The sequence below is a fragment of the Aotus nancymaae genome, unplaced genomic scaffold (genome assembly GCF_030222135.1).
Source record: "Aotus nancymaae isolate 86718 unplaced genomic scaffold, 86718_ANA_hifiasm-v0.15.2.pri h1tg000011l, whole genome shotgun sequence".
Lineage (NCBI taxonomy): Eukaryota > Metazoa > Chordata > Mammalia > Primates > Aotidae > Aotus > Aotus nancymaae.
In genome coordinates this window covers 21,137,347-21,153,663 of record NW_026988422.1, presented here as the reverse complement: position 1 = coordinate 21,153,663, position 16,317 = coordinate 21,137,347, and the positions used below count along the sequence as shown (strand labels likewise).

Here is a 16,317-nt window from a genome sequence, read left to right as displayed (position 1 = left end):
CTCCCCCTCTGTGTGTTCCTCAAATGGGCCTTTTGTTTTTTCCATTCAGTCAGTCCTTCTGTTCTATATTATCACTGCAGTGCAAGGGAGGACAGGGAAAAACGGGAACATGACAACCCAAGGTGGTAGTGACAGCATCTCAGTGGGAAAGTTGTCTGAAAATAAATTGCCCACTGTAATAATAGCCACTTTCAGTTGGTGTGGCAGGCACTGTGCTGCATGCAGTCCGTCCCCTTTAATCTTCACAACAGCCCTGTAAGAATCAGTACTACAACTTTTCATATGAGGAAGCTGAGGTTTAAAGAGAGCACCTGGCCCATGACCAGCAAGTAAGGAATAGAAGTGGATGTGGGTAATTTAAATCTAAATCTCTGATGCACTCTTACGCACATTCTCCTAACACTTGCTAATTATGCAATTCACATCCCCATGATAATTTCCTTAAGTTATGTTATCTGGATATGAAAATAAATATAAACTGCTTTCCCTTTGGTTGGGCAAAATTCTAGCTCTACCACTTTCTAGTTAAGGCTCAGCTTTCTCACCAGTGAAATGGGGCTAGTAATGATGTCTAACTTAGGGAATTATCGAAGAGCTTAAATCACATATAATAAAAATAACTTGGCAGGATGCTGGCTATTTATAAATGGGAGTTTAGTTATCAGTGGTTGAAGATATGGGTTGGAATCTTGGCTCCTCTCATTTCTAGCTTTGGGACCTTGGGCAACTTATTTGACCTTTCTGATCTTCAATTTCCTTATCTATAGAATAGGGTTAATAGTAATATACCTATTCTTTCAGGGTTTCCCTGTAAGATGAAATCATGGATATGAAAACATTTTGTAAATTTTAATTGTACTATTCAAATATTAGTTGTTATAACTCAAAAGGTATCTGTTTCTCCAAATGGATTTTTGAGAACTATTCCTGAAAAATGACTTGGTTGAATTCAGCCTATTTTTAATACTTAACAAAAAACAACAATATAAAAGAAGATTCCATAAATGCCTCAGGCTTTTCTGCAAGCAGCTCTATAAGGCATTCCCGTGAATAACACGTTTCATAGGCAGCTTGTTTTACAGTTCGTACTTCCAAATGTATCTCACTGAATTTCCGCAGGGTAGGGCTGGTTAATAGACAAGGACATGTGAGGCTTAAAGAATGAAAATCACTAGTTAAGGACATAGACTAGTGAGTGGAAGTTTGTGGGTGTTTGCCTGTGGAGCTGTGTGCGGGTGTCTTTGAGTGCAGGCATGTGTCTGAGCCTGCTTTTTTATGCATTTGTGTGTCCATAACTCGTGGCACACACCCACAGGGGGTGCATGTTTGTCTGTATTCCTTGGGTAGAGTGTCGTTTCTTGGGAGAGAAGGTAATCATATCTGAGGTTTTTTACAACTCGTCAGCAAAAACATTTTCCTCTTCCTTTTTAGTGTTGCCTTACATTCCCGAGGCAGTTTCCACAAGAGGGCCCTGCCTGGAGAATATCCTTGAATTTTATCTCCACTCCCTGTTTAGGAAACGACAGCTCTCCAGTCCCCACAGCCTTCTGGGAATTACTTCCTCTTTCTTCCTCGCTTGCTAGCTTTCTTGAATTCGCCTTAGCAACATTCAAAAAAGAACTGGTTTAGCAACAGCATGTGAACCAATGAAATGTAAGCATGGGAACGGCTCCTAGACCAATGGGAGCCCTGCATGACCGGCAAGCTGGCTTGGGACAGAAAATAATAACCTGGAGTTTGCAGAGCAGCCTCTGGGTGGCAGTCGATCAGCTGTATTGGATACGGCGCCTCAGCTCGAAACCTCTACTTTGTTTTTGCTTTTTTTTTTTTTTTTTTTTTTTGCCCTAATCTTGGATATAAAACATTCACCAACTATAAGAATTGTACTGTTACAAGACTTGTGGGTATGAGTTCTATGCATAATGTGGTAGACATGGCCTGGAGGGCGAATTGTTGGGTTCCATCCCTGCCTTACACGGCCAGCCCCATGACCCCATCACCGCATCGTGCCTCCGTAGTCTTTGTTGGTTTTGTCACAGCCAGTGCTGGCCCAGTGGCCTTGGGCCTGGAGATCTTTCGTGATTTTGCCTGCTCAGCCAGTCAGGGTGAGAAGCTGGGAAAATCACATTCTCCTTCATGTAACCATCACCTACTGTGCTGAGTGGTGAATGAGATGGAGCTGGCTTTCTGCCACTAGTGAATGGGAGGGAAGGGATGAGTCATCAACAGATCAATGCCTATCAATACCCTCACATTCTCAGGTGGCATACACTGAGACTATTCCCTGCCTTGTCAGTTATGCTGCGCATGTCTGAACAGGAATGTCTGACTAGCAAATAATTTGAGGATAATTCTGTTAGGCAGTTTAGCCCTCTTAATCTTGAAGTCAGTGGCAGACTTGGGCAGGGGCTGAATAGGTCCATAGCAAAAATAGCAAATCCACATTTCTGATGGTTTAGCCATCCTTCTTTTGCACTTTGAGATGATAGTGCTTTGAACACCACTCAGTCAAGTTTGGGTCCTTCAGATATTCATAGTTCTCTGGAAGATATCCATTTCTGCCTGACTTACTCCTCTCGTTTTTTAAGAATCAGTTAAGGCTTAGTGTCTTCAGAAAGTATCATTTGATTCTCACCGTTCTCCTCCCTTCCAGCTCCCTGGTGCCTCTGTTCTTGCACTTCCTGTGTTGCTTTCCAAATGTCTCTTTGTGAGTTTCCTCTCAGCGTCATGGAGCTTCCTGAGGACAAGGTGTGTCCTTGGTATCTCCATCCCTTAGCATAGTGTTGGCATAGGTGCTCAATAAGCATTTTTAGAAGAAAGGAAGCATGCAAGGAAAGAGCTCTTGCTCTTTGAGAAACAGAGACTCAGAGGTACCTGATCGTGGGCTGAAGCAGTGCCTGGGAGTAGGGCACTAGCTGTTGAAGGCAGCATCTAGCTGTTTAAGACCCAGCATCTTCTCTTTGTGTAGTTTGCAAGAAAAATAAAAATAAAAAAGGCCCAGCATCTAGCTGTTTAAGACCATGAGCCATGACTCCAGAGCAAAGCCCAAGCCTGAAAGATAATCTCACTACCGGCTCATCCCGTGATGAGTTCATCTCAGTCACATGGTTTCCTTTATGATTGTGTGTTTTAGGAAGAACTGAGGAGCAAATCCAAGATCTGTGCCAATGTGTTTTGTGGAGCTGGCCGGGAATGTGCAGTCACAGAGAAAGGAGAACCCACCTGTCTCTGCATCGAGGTAAGTCCTGATGTCAGGAGCCAGAGGACAGTGGCCAAGGCCAGCATGGCTACCTTGCAGAGCCGCCCGTCAGCAGGCAATGCCAGTGATTTCATTCTCTTTTTAAAAGCATACCTCATCCCTCTGAAAAATGTGGAATTTTTATTCTAGATTCCTGATTTTTAATGCATGGATACTTTTTATTTTTTTAAAAAATATTTAGCTTTATAAGATTTTTTAAATTAAAAATAGAATTGCTTTATATAAGTGAAATTGTACAGACATTTACACAGACATAAAATTATCATCTTCCCCCATAATCCTTCAATCCCATTAGTCTGAAGTAACCAGTGTTATTTTCTAAAATAAAAACCAGTTTTTATTTTCTATGTTACTATAAGCATGAGGGTTTGTATGCTCCTGTAGACGTAATGGTTCACTCTATTTTATGCAAAAATGGCATTATAATATAGATATATACAGTTTATCTTGTTTACTCATTAATTCATCATGGACAACACTCTAGATCAGCACATACAGTTTTAATTCATTTAACTCACTGTAGCAGCATAATATTTAGTAATATAAAATAACTAGATTTATTCAATCATTTTCCCATAGATGGACATTCAGTTGGTTCTGTGAGTAGTTTACCACTATAACCAATAACATCCTTATGCAAATACCCTTACATGCTACTGCCTTTATTCCTGTAGCATTGATTGACACCAGGGCTTGCTAGGTTAGAAGATACGCAAATTTTTAAAAACACTAGATGAGATGCAGGGTTTTAAAAAAAATGTTTAAAAAACAAAGAGAGCCTTTGATAAATACTTCTTTTATAGGCTGGATTCTGACAAGTTCTGCCACTAAAGTGAACATAAATACCCTGGACATATGCCTTTATTTTCTCTTTTCTGTCAGACCAACCCATAACCTGGAAACCGTGTTAGGGGTTTGCAGATATAAACCATATATCTGCAAATTAAATACAGCCAATTTAGTCCCCAGGTTAAGGATCCTAATTTGTTGCCCCAGAAAGGAAGTTTTCTAACTTGGAAACCTGAAAACCAGATTCTGCTGGGGATCCATTAGCCCTGGGAGGTCCTCACTAGCAGTGAATCAGGCCACAGTATGGTGGCATAAGCCTGGACTTAGGATCTGGAAACCTGAGGTCTGGTCTCAGCTAACCCACATCTAGTACGACTTTGAGGAAACTAATTCCCAGCAGATGCTGTGAAGACAGAGCCCACATTTGGTTTTGCCCATTGCCCAGCCCATAGTGAGCACTCCATAATAAATATTGGTTCAATGAAATGCTTATTTTTGGTATCCTCAACTAAAATTGGAGAGGTTGGGCTGCCATCCACTTCCCATGCTCCGTGCTTCTTTTTACCATCTGCTCTTTCTTGTTTCAGTTCTTCTTTATTGGATCTGAGCTAAACTTGCTTCCCGCTTCTCCCTTTTAAAAACCATAAAAGTCCAATGAAACTGAGCTTGCCTATGATTTGGGTACCTTCAGCAGCCAAAGCATAAACTAATTGCCAAATGAACTTTGTTCCATTTCCCTGTCCTTAATGATTATCTGTGGTACTTCACAAAGACCCAGGCAACCCTACTTCTACCTTCATAACAAAGGCTTGAGATTAGGAGGAAACCAAAGTGGCCCCCAAATAGTATACAAAACAAGAGATCCTTATAGTTAGACTATGGATAAATTGGAGTGTCTGTGCGTGTGCGTGTGCATGTGCGTGTGCATGTGCGTGTGCGTGTGTGTGTGTGTGTGTATGCCTGCCTATCAGTCTCTCCACACTCCCAGCTTTCAGCTCTGGCTGTTTTGTCATTGAATTTTGGAATATTAAGGGAGCTTAGATCTTCTGAAACATTAAATGACTTTTCCGAAAGTGACAGATAATTCAAATTCCTGACTTTTAATAAAATGCCCTTTCAGCTAATTTGATGTGGTTAGTGGGGTGTCTTTGTTTGTTCATGCTGCTACAACAAAATATCTGAGATCGGGTAATTAATAAATAATATGAATTTAATTCTCACAGTTGTGGAGGCTGGGAAGTCCAAGATTGAGGTGCAAGCAGATTTGATGTCTGGTGAGGGCCTGGTCTCTACTTCCAAGATGGCACCTTGAATGTGGCATCTTAACATGGCAGAAGGCAGAAGGCCAAAAGGGTCAAATGCTGTAGGAAGACTGTTTTATTCACTTCTTAACCTCATCCACAAGGGAGGAGCCCTCATGACCTAATTAATCACCTCCTAAAGGTCTCACCGCTTAATACTTTTGCATTGGGGATTAAGTATAAACATGAATTTTGGAGGGATCACAAACATTCAAACCTTAGTGTGTCTCTTTCTTCACTGAATAGAAGAGATGACCGTGGACCAGGATAGGGATGAAGGGCCATAGCAACTGAGACAGGGTCAAGTTGGGTAGGGTCACTGATGGCCAGAACTGTGACTCCCTGTGCCCTGGTGGTGTAGAGGCACCATTTCTGCTGGTGGAGAGTCCCCTTACAAAATGGCTGTGTGTGTGTGTGTGTGTGTGTGTGTGTGTGTGTGTATCTGTGTGTATCCATAACTGCACATTCTCCTTTGGGTATGTTTCAGCAATGCAAACCTCACAAGAGGCCTGTGTGTGGCAGTAATGGCAAGACCTACCTCAACCACTGTGAACTGCATCGAGACGCCTGCCTTACTGGATCCAAAATCCAGGTTGATTATGATGGACACTGCAAAGGTAAGGTGTGCTCTCACCACTGCAAAGTAGCTTCAGCCATGGGGAGCCAAGGAACAGAGCAGTGTGGCCTGGCTGTCCACATGACCTTTCTGTCATGACCGCAGCCTCTCAAAGCTGTAGAAACCACCCAGATGGGCCAGGCGTGGTGGCTCACACCTGTAATCCCAGCACTTTGGGAGGCCAAGGTGGGCGGATCACGAGGTCGAGAGATCGAGACCATCCTGGCCATGATGAAACCCCATCTCTACTAAAAATACAAAAATCAGCTGGGTGTGGTGGCACGCGCCTGTAGTCCCAGCTACTCGGGAGACTGAGGCAGAAGAATTGCATGAACCCAGGAGGCGGAGGTTGCAGTGAGCCGAGATTGTGTCACTGCACTCCAGCCTGGTGACAGAGCAAGATTCTGTCTCAAAAAAAAAAAAAAAAAAAAAAAAAGAAACCACCCAGATGGTTGGAGATGCATCGTCTTGCCACTCATGAGCCTGCTGGATTTGCCCTGGACGGCCCAGGCCACTGCCTAGAGTTTGCTGTATCAGATCCCCAGGGAAGTTTTCAGCACTGTCTGCAGCTGGATAGTAGATAAGGAGGACCCCATCAGTAATCAGTAATAATAAGGAAGTTCCTTAAATCAATTATGTACCTTTTTGGAAAGTAGGTTAAGTTTCACTTCCCCCATGCTTTTTAATTTGGGCACCTCTCAACCCTAGTAGTATTGTTTCCCCTATTTTGCACTGAAACCATTGTCATTAGAATAAGATGGAAGAAGTCCCACACTTGTTGCTAATTAGATACCAGCCCCTTTCAGCCTTGACCTTCCTTGAAGAAACAAGAAGCTGTTTCCCAGGTAATTGTCTCCACTCCATTCCCTGTTCAGAATGATTCTCCATATGAATTCTCAAAATCCCAGTGACCGTCCCCCCTCAGTGCCACAGGCCAGTGTGAGGCCAGCAGGGTAATTCAGTGGCCCTAAATGACCAGACAAAACAGGAAACAGAAGATCCCCATACCTGGGCCCTAGAAGAAGGAAAGGAAAGGAGTCAAGACAAAATGATGAAAAGGTTACAAGTAGTCTTCTATATGTGGAGCAGTTGTCATCCTAGAAATACAGAAAAAAAATTTTTCTCCACTTTGCATTACACATTTCCTTTTTTTTTGGTCTTGCAGAGAAGAAGTCCGTAAGACCATCTGCCAGCCCAGGTGAGTGCCCATTTTTTCTACTGTTTGCATCTCAGGGAGGACATTCTTTTCATGTTCGGAATTTTGTGTTCCACAATCCCTGCCAAGCTCATAAGATCTTCTATACATCAGAACTTGTGTTCCCAGAACTGGCCACTCCTCAACACAGCTCAGAAAAGCTGCAAAGCTACATTTGTGTGTGTGTGTGCTTGCCAGTTGAAGCAGCTGGTTGGGTCAGAATGTTGACTGTGTTTTCCCATTTTTCCTGAGTAGTAATTGAACTGCATGAACAGGAAAGCCACTGAGTTCTTTTTTCAACATCCTGTAAGACATGCTCATGTCATGGGACTAGCAAATAGAAGGCACAACTCTTTTGGAAAGGGGATAATTGGAAATGCCAGTAAGACTTTTGTGGTTTTCTGTTAGTGATCACTAAAATTTTATCATGATTTATAATTACTGAGCTTTTTCACATATACTTTCCTTAGATTCTCACAATAATAGCCTTTGTGAGGTAGATCTTACTGTAATTACCTTATAGATGAGGACATTGAGGCTCAAAGAGGCTGAGTTTCCTAAATCACACAGCTAGGAATTGGCAGACTGAGGAAGAACTCCCGGATTTTCATTCTCCTGGCCCAGTGCCCTTTTCACCACAATATATGTTGTCTTCCAGGAATTCTCTACTGCCAAAGCTTTCTCTCCTCTGCTTCCCCATCCACCTGACTCTCAGCACCCCCTGTTATTTCCAGTGGACAGCAGCTGTCCAGAGCAGGCTTCAACATGGCCCTCACTGGGCTTCACATTCTGTGGTTCATAGTAAAGGATGATGCAGGTGATATACAGTTTTAGGTGGGGGAAAGTTTGGATGGACCTAGTTGGTGAGAAAGGGAGAAACTGGAGAGAATCAGAAATCTAGTGGCATAAAAAACTATAATGTTCTCATTTATTCATGTATTATTTCAGCTCATCTTTGAGTCAAGAGAGCTGCTTTATTGATTGATTTCCCTTTATGAAAGTGTCCTCTATTTTTCTACTCTAGTTATTTCTCACATAAACTGTGAAACCTCTCTGTTTCAATAGTCTCAATCTTTACAAATATTTGAGAGATGGGAGCCTGAATCCTGGGCTAGGCATTTTCTAGTTGTGTACCCTGGATGTGCTAATCCTGTCTCCCTGGGGTGCCCAGATGACATTGCAGAACCCTGGGCACCGAGCCTCCCACACAGTGGGTGCCATAGGTCATTGGGGTCCTCCCCTGACTGCTCAGCTGACATACTCCACCTTCCTGCAGTTGTCTGCTATCAGTCCAACCGTGATGAGCTCCGACGTCGCATCATCCAGTGGCTGGAAGCTGAGATCATTCCAGATGGCTGGTTCTCTAAAGGCAGCAACTACAGTGAAATCCTAGACAAGTATTTTAAGGTAATCCAGAGGTGGGAGGAAGACTATTCAGGCCCACAGAAAGGGAAGCTTCCTCCTCCCATTGTCCGGTCACATCTTCCCAGACCATAGGAAATGTAAACCTGCATAGGCTCCCCTAGTTTCCTCATTATAGATCATTCATGAATCTGTGAAAGTTGCCTTCTAACCAACTTGATCAGTGGGAGTAAGCAGTGGAGTCTTTAGGATCTAACACACATGTACTGCTGCCTTTAGGCAGTTAAGCCACAAAGGTCTTGGAGAATCTATCAGTTAGGGCCAAGCTCTGTCCCCTACTCCCTATGACACCTTGATGCTGACTGTTAATACAAAATACCTTCTGATGGCACTCAGACCCAGACCACTTCAGCCTCTTTCCTGCCTAGTTTGACATTTATCCTAAGTCATTAACATGATTGCCCATGGCCTGGAGAGATTCTTCATCTGAAAAGAATCAATGGACTGGCATTTCGTGGGTCCAGAGATTCTTCCTGAACTTAGATATTGCTGTTCCCAATCATTAGTTGAAGAGACAGAGTGTTCCACTTGGGAACAGAAGAGATGCTATTTTCACAAAGGGAAATGAAGGAGGATATAATATTTAACAATGGCTCAGGCTATTATGGCATGCAGATCTTTCACAGAGCTTGAGAGAAGAAGCAATTAAGGGCATTAGAGTTTTCTTTCCTCTATGGCAGATATTAAATCTCTAGATTCCAGGTTTTTGAGATCATACCCAGATGAAGACGCATAGTCTTTCTTGCTCTGTCCTCTGTCACAACCATTCCCACGTTACAGAGCCCTTTGGGGCAAGAATGGTTCCTCTTCTACAGAAAAACACATCATAGTACTTAGCCAAGAGAGTTGGACAGGAACAGAAAGTAATGTAAAGAAAGTGATTGTTCAAAAGCTGAGTGAGTGCAGGGCCTGTTGTGAGCAGTAGCGACTTTGCCCTGCGATTACAGCGTGGGAGGTGTGGGGCCTAGGACACGCCTACCTAGGGGCCACCTGGGACCTTGTAACCATCTTTTAGTGGTCCTTCGATGGCACTCTGCCTCAGGCATCACTGACACCTGCTGTTAGATTTGGTTCCCAAGAACCTAGGCTACGTTCCCCTCAACACATCTCCAACTCCTCCAGCAATAATTCACTTTTGCAGGCTCCCTTCTGAAAGCTGTAAGGCCCCTTGAGAAAGTAGCTCTTCTAGGCTGGGCATGGTGGCTCACACCTGTAATCCCAGCACTTTGGGAGGCCGAGATGGGTGGATCACTTCAGGTCAGGAGTTTGAGACCAGCCTGGCCAACATGGTGACACCCCATCTCTATAAAAACAAACAAACAAAAAAAAAAAGAGAGAAAGTAGCTCTTCTTTAGGGCATTCTCACACCCAAGCATCTAAGAAAGCTTGATTATGGCTGACAGACACAAAACGCCCTCTTCCCAGACACTCTGGCAGTGTCTTCCAGGAGAAAATAGGTTTCATTTTCTACTTTTTGATGATTATCAGAGTCTTATGTGCTGCTATCTTCAAAAGGAGACTGCCTCCTCCTAGGTCAGCAGCTGCCTGTTGGTGAGAGATGACATCTCAAAGAGACTGTTCTGAATCAATGAATTGTTCCCCAGCCTAGCTGGCATTTCCTACATCAAAATTAGTCAAAAATCAAATTGCATTAGAATTTGAATAAGGCCAAAATCTGACTTTCACCTTAACCAGTGATTTAGTCACTATTTCTGTCAAAGCGTAACAGAATGAAGAAAAACCCAGGTAGAAAGAGCCTTCCATACTCTTGGAATTTGGAATCTAATCCATTCCTAAATTCATCTGGGTAGGATCTCAATCCCTGTGGCTCCTGACGGGCAGGACTGACACTTGAGCCAGCCTTCTTATCTCCTTTACCCTGACATCACAGCCCACACAGTCCCAGCTGCTGTGCTCAAGCAGGTGCATGGCTCAGCCCATCTCCTCTGAACGGTCTCCAAACTTACACTGATGAGCCCCAAGCACAGATCTCATGACATACATCTTTTCTGCCTTCCCACAACCCTATAGTTAGATAGAAGAAAAGTGTTGTTATCTCAAATGTAGGTTGAGCATTCCTAATCCAAAAATTTGAAATCTGAAACTTTTTGAGTGATGCCGTAAGTGGAAAATTTCATACCTGAATTCATATGATGGGTGGCAATCAAAACATAGTCAAAACTTTGTTTCTTGCACAAAATTATTTAAACTATTGTATAAAATTACTTTCAGGCTATATGTGTAAGATATAGGGGAAACAGGAATGAATTTCATGTTTACATTTGTATCCCATCCCCAAGGTATCTCATTATCCATATGTAGACTTTCTAAAATCTGAAAACTTCGGGTCCCAAGCATTTTGATACTCAACCTGTATAGAACTGGGAAACAGGCATAAAGAGATACTATGTCTTTGTTACTGACTGGCTGAAAAGAGGCTGAGTGAATTAGGTTGGTTCATGGTCCATGATTAGGACCTCACAGACAGAACCCCCAGGTGTTCCAGGCTATTTCTGGGACAGACACCAGAATTCTGTGTTCCTGTGGATTCTATATATAGCTCCAGCCTGGGGAGGCCCAACTGGGCACTTATGAGATGAGAATGCACATGGGCTGGACCTTCCCCCAGCTGCAGGCCTGATTCTAGTCCTACTGAATTCGAAGTGTATATACACAGCACTGCCTTTTGAGAGCTGCCTGGGCTGTGGTTGCCAGGTTCATGGTGCCCACTTGGGGCCCCATGGCACCAGGTCTGCAGCCAGTGCTAGACCATTCCCCTCTCTACACTCATTCCATCATCAGGCCCTGATGACACTGGGGTCTTTGAGGGTTGCTCCCATCTGCCCAGCACATGTAACATTTGAACTCAAGAAAGTCCTGTGCTACTAACAGTGCCCGCCCCCCCATCCAAGCCTATTTAATTATTTTTCATTAATTAATCAAGATCTCACAAGGCAAACTCTTAGGGAAATTACCTCAGAGAAAATGTGTAGTGAATAAAGGACATCAGAAACCTCTTCCTGGGAATTAGGACAAGAATGATAAGTATATACTAAGCAAGGGCCTAATAGTTGTTTCATGCACACCTTCATTATACACACTATACATTAGAGTGGAACACGTGTGACACATGACAGTCAGGAGAGGAGAGTTATTAACTATATCTTTCCCCTCTGTCTAGATATCTGGAGAGAGATTTCTTCCAGAATCCCTTGTACCATCTGGGAAAGCCATCTTGGAACATGGGGAAGCTGATCCTTTGCCAGGACAGCAACATGAGACAGCCTAGGGAAAGGACTTAGGAGGGAGGGGGGAAGATGCTATTGAAACTTGTTAGGAGAGCAGCATTATGCAACTTGGAATTTGATCAGTCTTGATACTGACACCTTCCTCCTACAGCTAGGGCCTGAGTGTCTTGAATGGTCCCAGATGGCTGAGGTCTCAGTTTAGCATCTCGCCATAGAGAACAGTGTGTGAGCTCACCACACCCCTCACTTTGTGCTCGTGGGATGCCAGCTGGGTCATGAGGACAGCCTGAGCTGGGTGATCTGAGGACCTGTGCACATGTCTGCAGTGGGGCCCACAGGGCAGAGGAGCAGGAACTTTGTGTGATGACCCCTGTCTGTAGCTTATTGCTGTGAGGCCTTTACCTGAGTTCTCACTGATGTGATTGGTTATGGGCACCAATGTGAAAGTTAAGCACTGAGAACAGGACAGGGAGGCTGGAGTCCAGCGACAAGAAATGATCCTATAATTCCAAAGTGAGCTCAGAGGGTTATCTGCATTGCTGTTCCTGAGCAGCTGATTAGAAACACATTCTGGGCCCTGCTACAGGGATTCTGATTCACAGCTTATAACTTTAAACTCGTTACATGTTCATCAGGGTTTGAAAACATGATGTGGAGGTTGGTCTGAAACCAAAGGTATAGTAAAAAGTGTCTGCAGGGCAGTGTCAGAGATGGGGCCACACAGCAGGTTTAGGGACCCCAAAGGCCTCTGTTCAGATTGCCTCCTCTGCCCAGGCACTTTTCCTCTCTCGTGTTGGGCACGGGTACCTTCTCCGTGTGTCCCAGGGATTTGAGCGTGTGTTGCCGTGGCCTTCTAAGGCCGGGACAGGGTTGGAATGTATCAAGAAAAAGATGAATCAGAGACAGATCAGTTGAGTGGAGCAATGATGGAACAGGATTTCTACAAAACATTCCTGAATGATGTGTTCATGCCCATTCTAGAACTTTGATAATGGTGACTCTCGCCTGGACTCTAGCGAATTCCTGAAGTTTGTGGAACAGAATGAAACTGCCATCAATATCACCACGTATCCAGACCAGGAGAACAACAAACTGCTTAGGTGAGAGGAGAGAGGGGTCAGAGAATGATCCACGAGGGAAGACTGTCTAGGAGAGGGGACTTAAACCCTTTCCCACCTGCAGAAGAGCTACCAGTGAGAGAATGTCATGTAAAAAGCAAAATGGGAATTGTGTCCTGTGCTATTCTATGAACAGTATGAACTAGTATATTGAGTACCACTGATATCTAATCAAATAGTTACTGTTTTTGGTGAGAACTTGCAAGGAATAGAAGAATATAATTTTAAAATAAATTGCCAAGGGCACATCAGCACAAGTTGTTTCCAAATGTTGTGGGTTATATTTTGCTGACTAATTTTCTGAAGGAATTACGTTAGTGTAGTATTTAACAGTAGGTCTAAAACAGCTTTGTTCTGATTTTTAAGATAATTAGTGCTATTTCATGTCAGTTGCCCTAACTCTTACAAATGTATGCCCCTCTACTTTTCTGGTATTATTCTAGAATAAATATTAATAAAAACTAATCACTAAGAAACTTTTGATGTAGTTTTAGGACATTGGTAAGAATTAAAAATAGGAAAAGCATCTCTTTTCTTCAAAAGAAGTACAAGGCACAGTTTGTAAAAGGATTCTTCTTTAATAATAGTCTGTGACCTTAAAGTATAGGTTCTGTAAATCCTTCATATTTTGATAATCTGAAATTAGATAATATTTCACAATTTCAATGTGTGTTCCTCATGATATTCCAGTGAAGGAGGGCTTCTCGTCCTCCTTTCATGGATGGGAAGACAGGCTCAGAAAAGTTGAATAACTAGCTAAAGTCCATTTGAGTAGTAAGTGATTGAGCCAGGGCTCAAATCCAGCCCAAGGAAGAAGTGATAGAACAGAGTTCTAAAAGCTTTTCTGAAAATCTCTTTCTAGAATGATGATATTGGTGATTCTTGCTTGAACTTCATATTCTTTCAAATCTCATATTCCTTTCATGTCATCTGTCATATCTCTTCTGTTTTGATTTTCCTAGTTTGGTTGACTTGGCTTGTATACCATGGGGAAAGGCAATTGCTAGTGGAAGGTATGCAGGCAGTGGAAACATTTGTCAATCAAAGCAGACAAAACCATTCATGAAACTTTAGTCATCTTAAGGGGACATTTGAACAGCCTGAGTGATCTGACATTCAGTATAACAAACTAAAGGTTAGATGGCTGCATTTGTCAGGATGGATAGTTGTGTTGGGTCAGTGTAGAGAGAGGCTGTTTCAGTTAGCAGTCATCTTCTTGGCCTCTTGTGGAGGCCCTGGATGTATGTAGTCCTGATGTGTACTTCCTTTCTTCTGAGCAAAGCTGAGGTCTTGCTAACACATTTCTCCTGTGTTTTGTTTCAGAGGACTCTGTGTTGATGCTCTCATTGAACTGTCTGATGAAAATGCTGATTGGAAACTCAGCTTCCAAGAATTTCTCAAGTGTCTCAACCCATCTTTCAACCCTCCTGAGAAGAGTATGCCTAACCTAAGAAATAGAGAGCTGTAGCCGGGCGCGGTGGCTCACGCCTGTAATCCCAGCACTTTGGGAGGCCGAGGCGGGTGGATCACGAGGTCAAGAGATCGAGACCATCCTGGTCAATATGGTGAAACCCCGTCTCTACTAAAAATACAAAAAATTAGCTGGGCATGGTGGCGCGTGCCTGTAATCCCAGCTACTCAGGAGGCTGAGGCAGGAGAATTGCCTGAACCCAGGAGGCGGAGGTTGCGGTGAGCCGAGATCGCGCCATTGCACTCCAGCCTGGGTAACAAGAGCAAAACTCCGTCTCAGACAAAAAAAAAAAGAAAAGAAATAGAGAGCTGTAGGGAATGGAGGCATTCTGTGGGAGCCAAGATAGAGAGGATTGGTGGAACTCTCCAGAGCTAGCTGAGAAAATCCCCTTCCATGATTCCAGACTGGGTTCCAGCCCATCATCCCCATGGTGAAGTCAGGACCCCAAATTCTTTAGGTTGATGGTGGAATTTGCTCAGATATGGTGCTTCTGAGGGACAGGCATGTCTTGTCAGGGAAAAAGGGTAAGATGCACAGACTGTGGCAAAGATGCCCTGTTCCAGCCTCACAACTAAAAACTGTTGCCCCATATTTCTGGCCCAACAGAGTGTGCCCTGGAGGATGAAATGTATGCAGATGGAGCTGAAACCGAGGTGGACTGTAACCGCTGTGTCTGTGCCTGTGGAAACTGGGTCTGTACAGCCATGACCTGTGATGGTGAGCTGTGCTTCAGGCAGAAAGAAAAAACAGCAAGGAGAGAGCTTCATGAAATCTGCATAAGAAGCTGGGGTGGGGATGATGGAGAAGAGGGTGGCTGGGAGCAAGGAACCCAAGGAGCAACTGGCAGACCCATACCTGTAAAGTTGGAGCCCCAGTAGATAGCTTTGAGGGCAGAGCACTTATCCCATAAGGATTCAGTTTGAAAATCACTCCAGAGGCTAGGAATAAGAGAGGACCAAGACCCAGGGCAAAAGTAAATGATAATGTGAGACTGGAATAGTAACAATGAAATCAGATACTTACACGGCAAGAACCACGTGCCAGGCTCTCTTCTAAGCACTTTACCTATTAACCTGCTTGATCCTTTTAACACCTTAGGAAATACTTAGTAAAAAACTCTGGTGGTTGAAAGACAAAATGACTTCTCCTTGCCATACCCAGGCAGAAAAGGAAAAAATGTTTGTAGACCCTCTTTCAACTAACAGAAATGGGTAATCTTTTTTAAAAAGAGAGAGAGAAAGTTGAGCTAGTTGAGATGTGTGCAGGGTGGCCTGGGGAGACCAGGCCTGTTCCATCTGAGAGTTTGGGGGGCAGTGTGAGGCTACAGGGTATGTTGGAACCACTAGGGTCCCATCTGGGTCCTGGGCTACAATGATGCCAAAGATCAAGAGGGACTCTTAAATCAAAGCTGAGCCCTAGCACAGAATCAGGGACATTCAGAGTGGAGGCAAGACATAAGAAGGGTGTTGAAGCCAGTCTGAAAGGGAGAGTTGCCTTAGGGAAGAAAGACCAGTTGGAACCAGGCCCAAAAGTTATACCAGCTAGGGTGAACCTAAAGTTATATTGGCCAGGTGCAGTGGCTCATGGCTATAATCCCAACACTTTGGGAGGCCAAAGTGGGAAGATCGCTTGAGCCCAGGAGTTCAAGACCAGCCTTGCCAACATAGCGAGACCATGTCTCTACAAAAATGTGAAAATTAGCCAGGCATGATGGCACATGCCTGTAGTCCCAGCTACTTGGGGGGCTAAATGAGAGGATCACCTGAGCCTGCGAGGTTGAGGCTGCAGTGAGCCACAGTTGCGCCACTGCACTCCCACCTGGATGACAGAGCAAGACCCTGTCTTTAAAAAAAAAAAGAATATTTTAAGAAGTTAACTGAGTCAAGGAAGAGCTGGCT

The 16,317-nt window shown here is 43.8% G+C and overlaps 1 protein-coding gene across 5 annotated transcripts in view; it reads left to right on the top strand.

Moving 5' to 3' along the window:
* The window catches only part of FSTL1 (follistatin like 1), a 160,559-nt gene that overhangs the window by 136,692 nt on the left and 7,550 nt on the right, over positions 1-16,317 (top strand). For all 5 annotated transcript variants that reach the window (XM_064374668.1, XM_064374670.1, XM_064374667.1 and 2 more), the window contains 7 exons: positions 3,134-3,238; positions 5,837-5,966; positions 7,131-7,163; positions 8,437-8,567; positions 12,812-12,930; positions 14,272-14,384; positions 15,026-15,136. In XM_064374668.1, the coding sequence (XP_064230738.1) occupies positions 3,134-3,238; positions 5,837-5,966; positions 7,131-7,163; positions 8,437-8,567; positions 12,812-12,930; positions 14,272-14,384; positions 15,026-15,136 (742 nt within the window). The remainder of the gene's footprint in view (positions 1-3,133; positions 3,239-5,836; positions 5,967-7,130; positions 7,164-8,436; positions 8,568-12,811; positions 12,931-14,271; positions 14,385-15,025; positions 15,137-16,317) is intronic.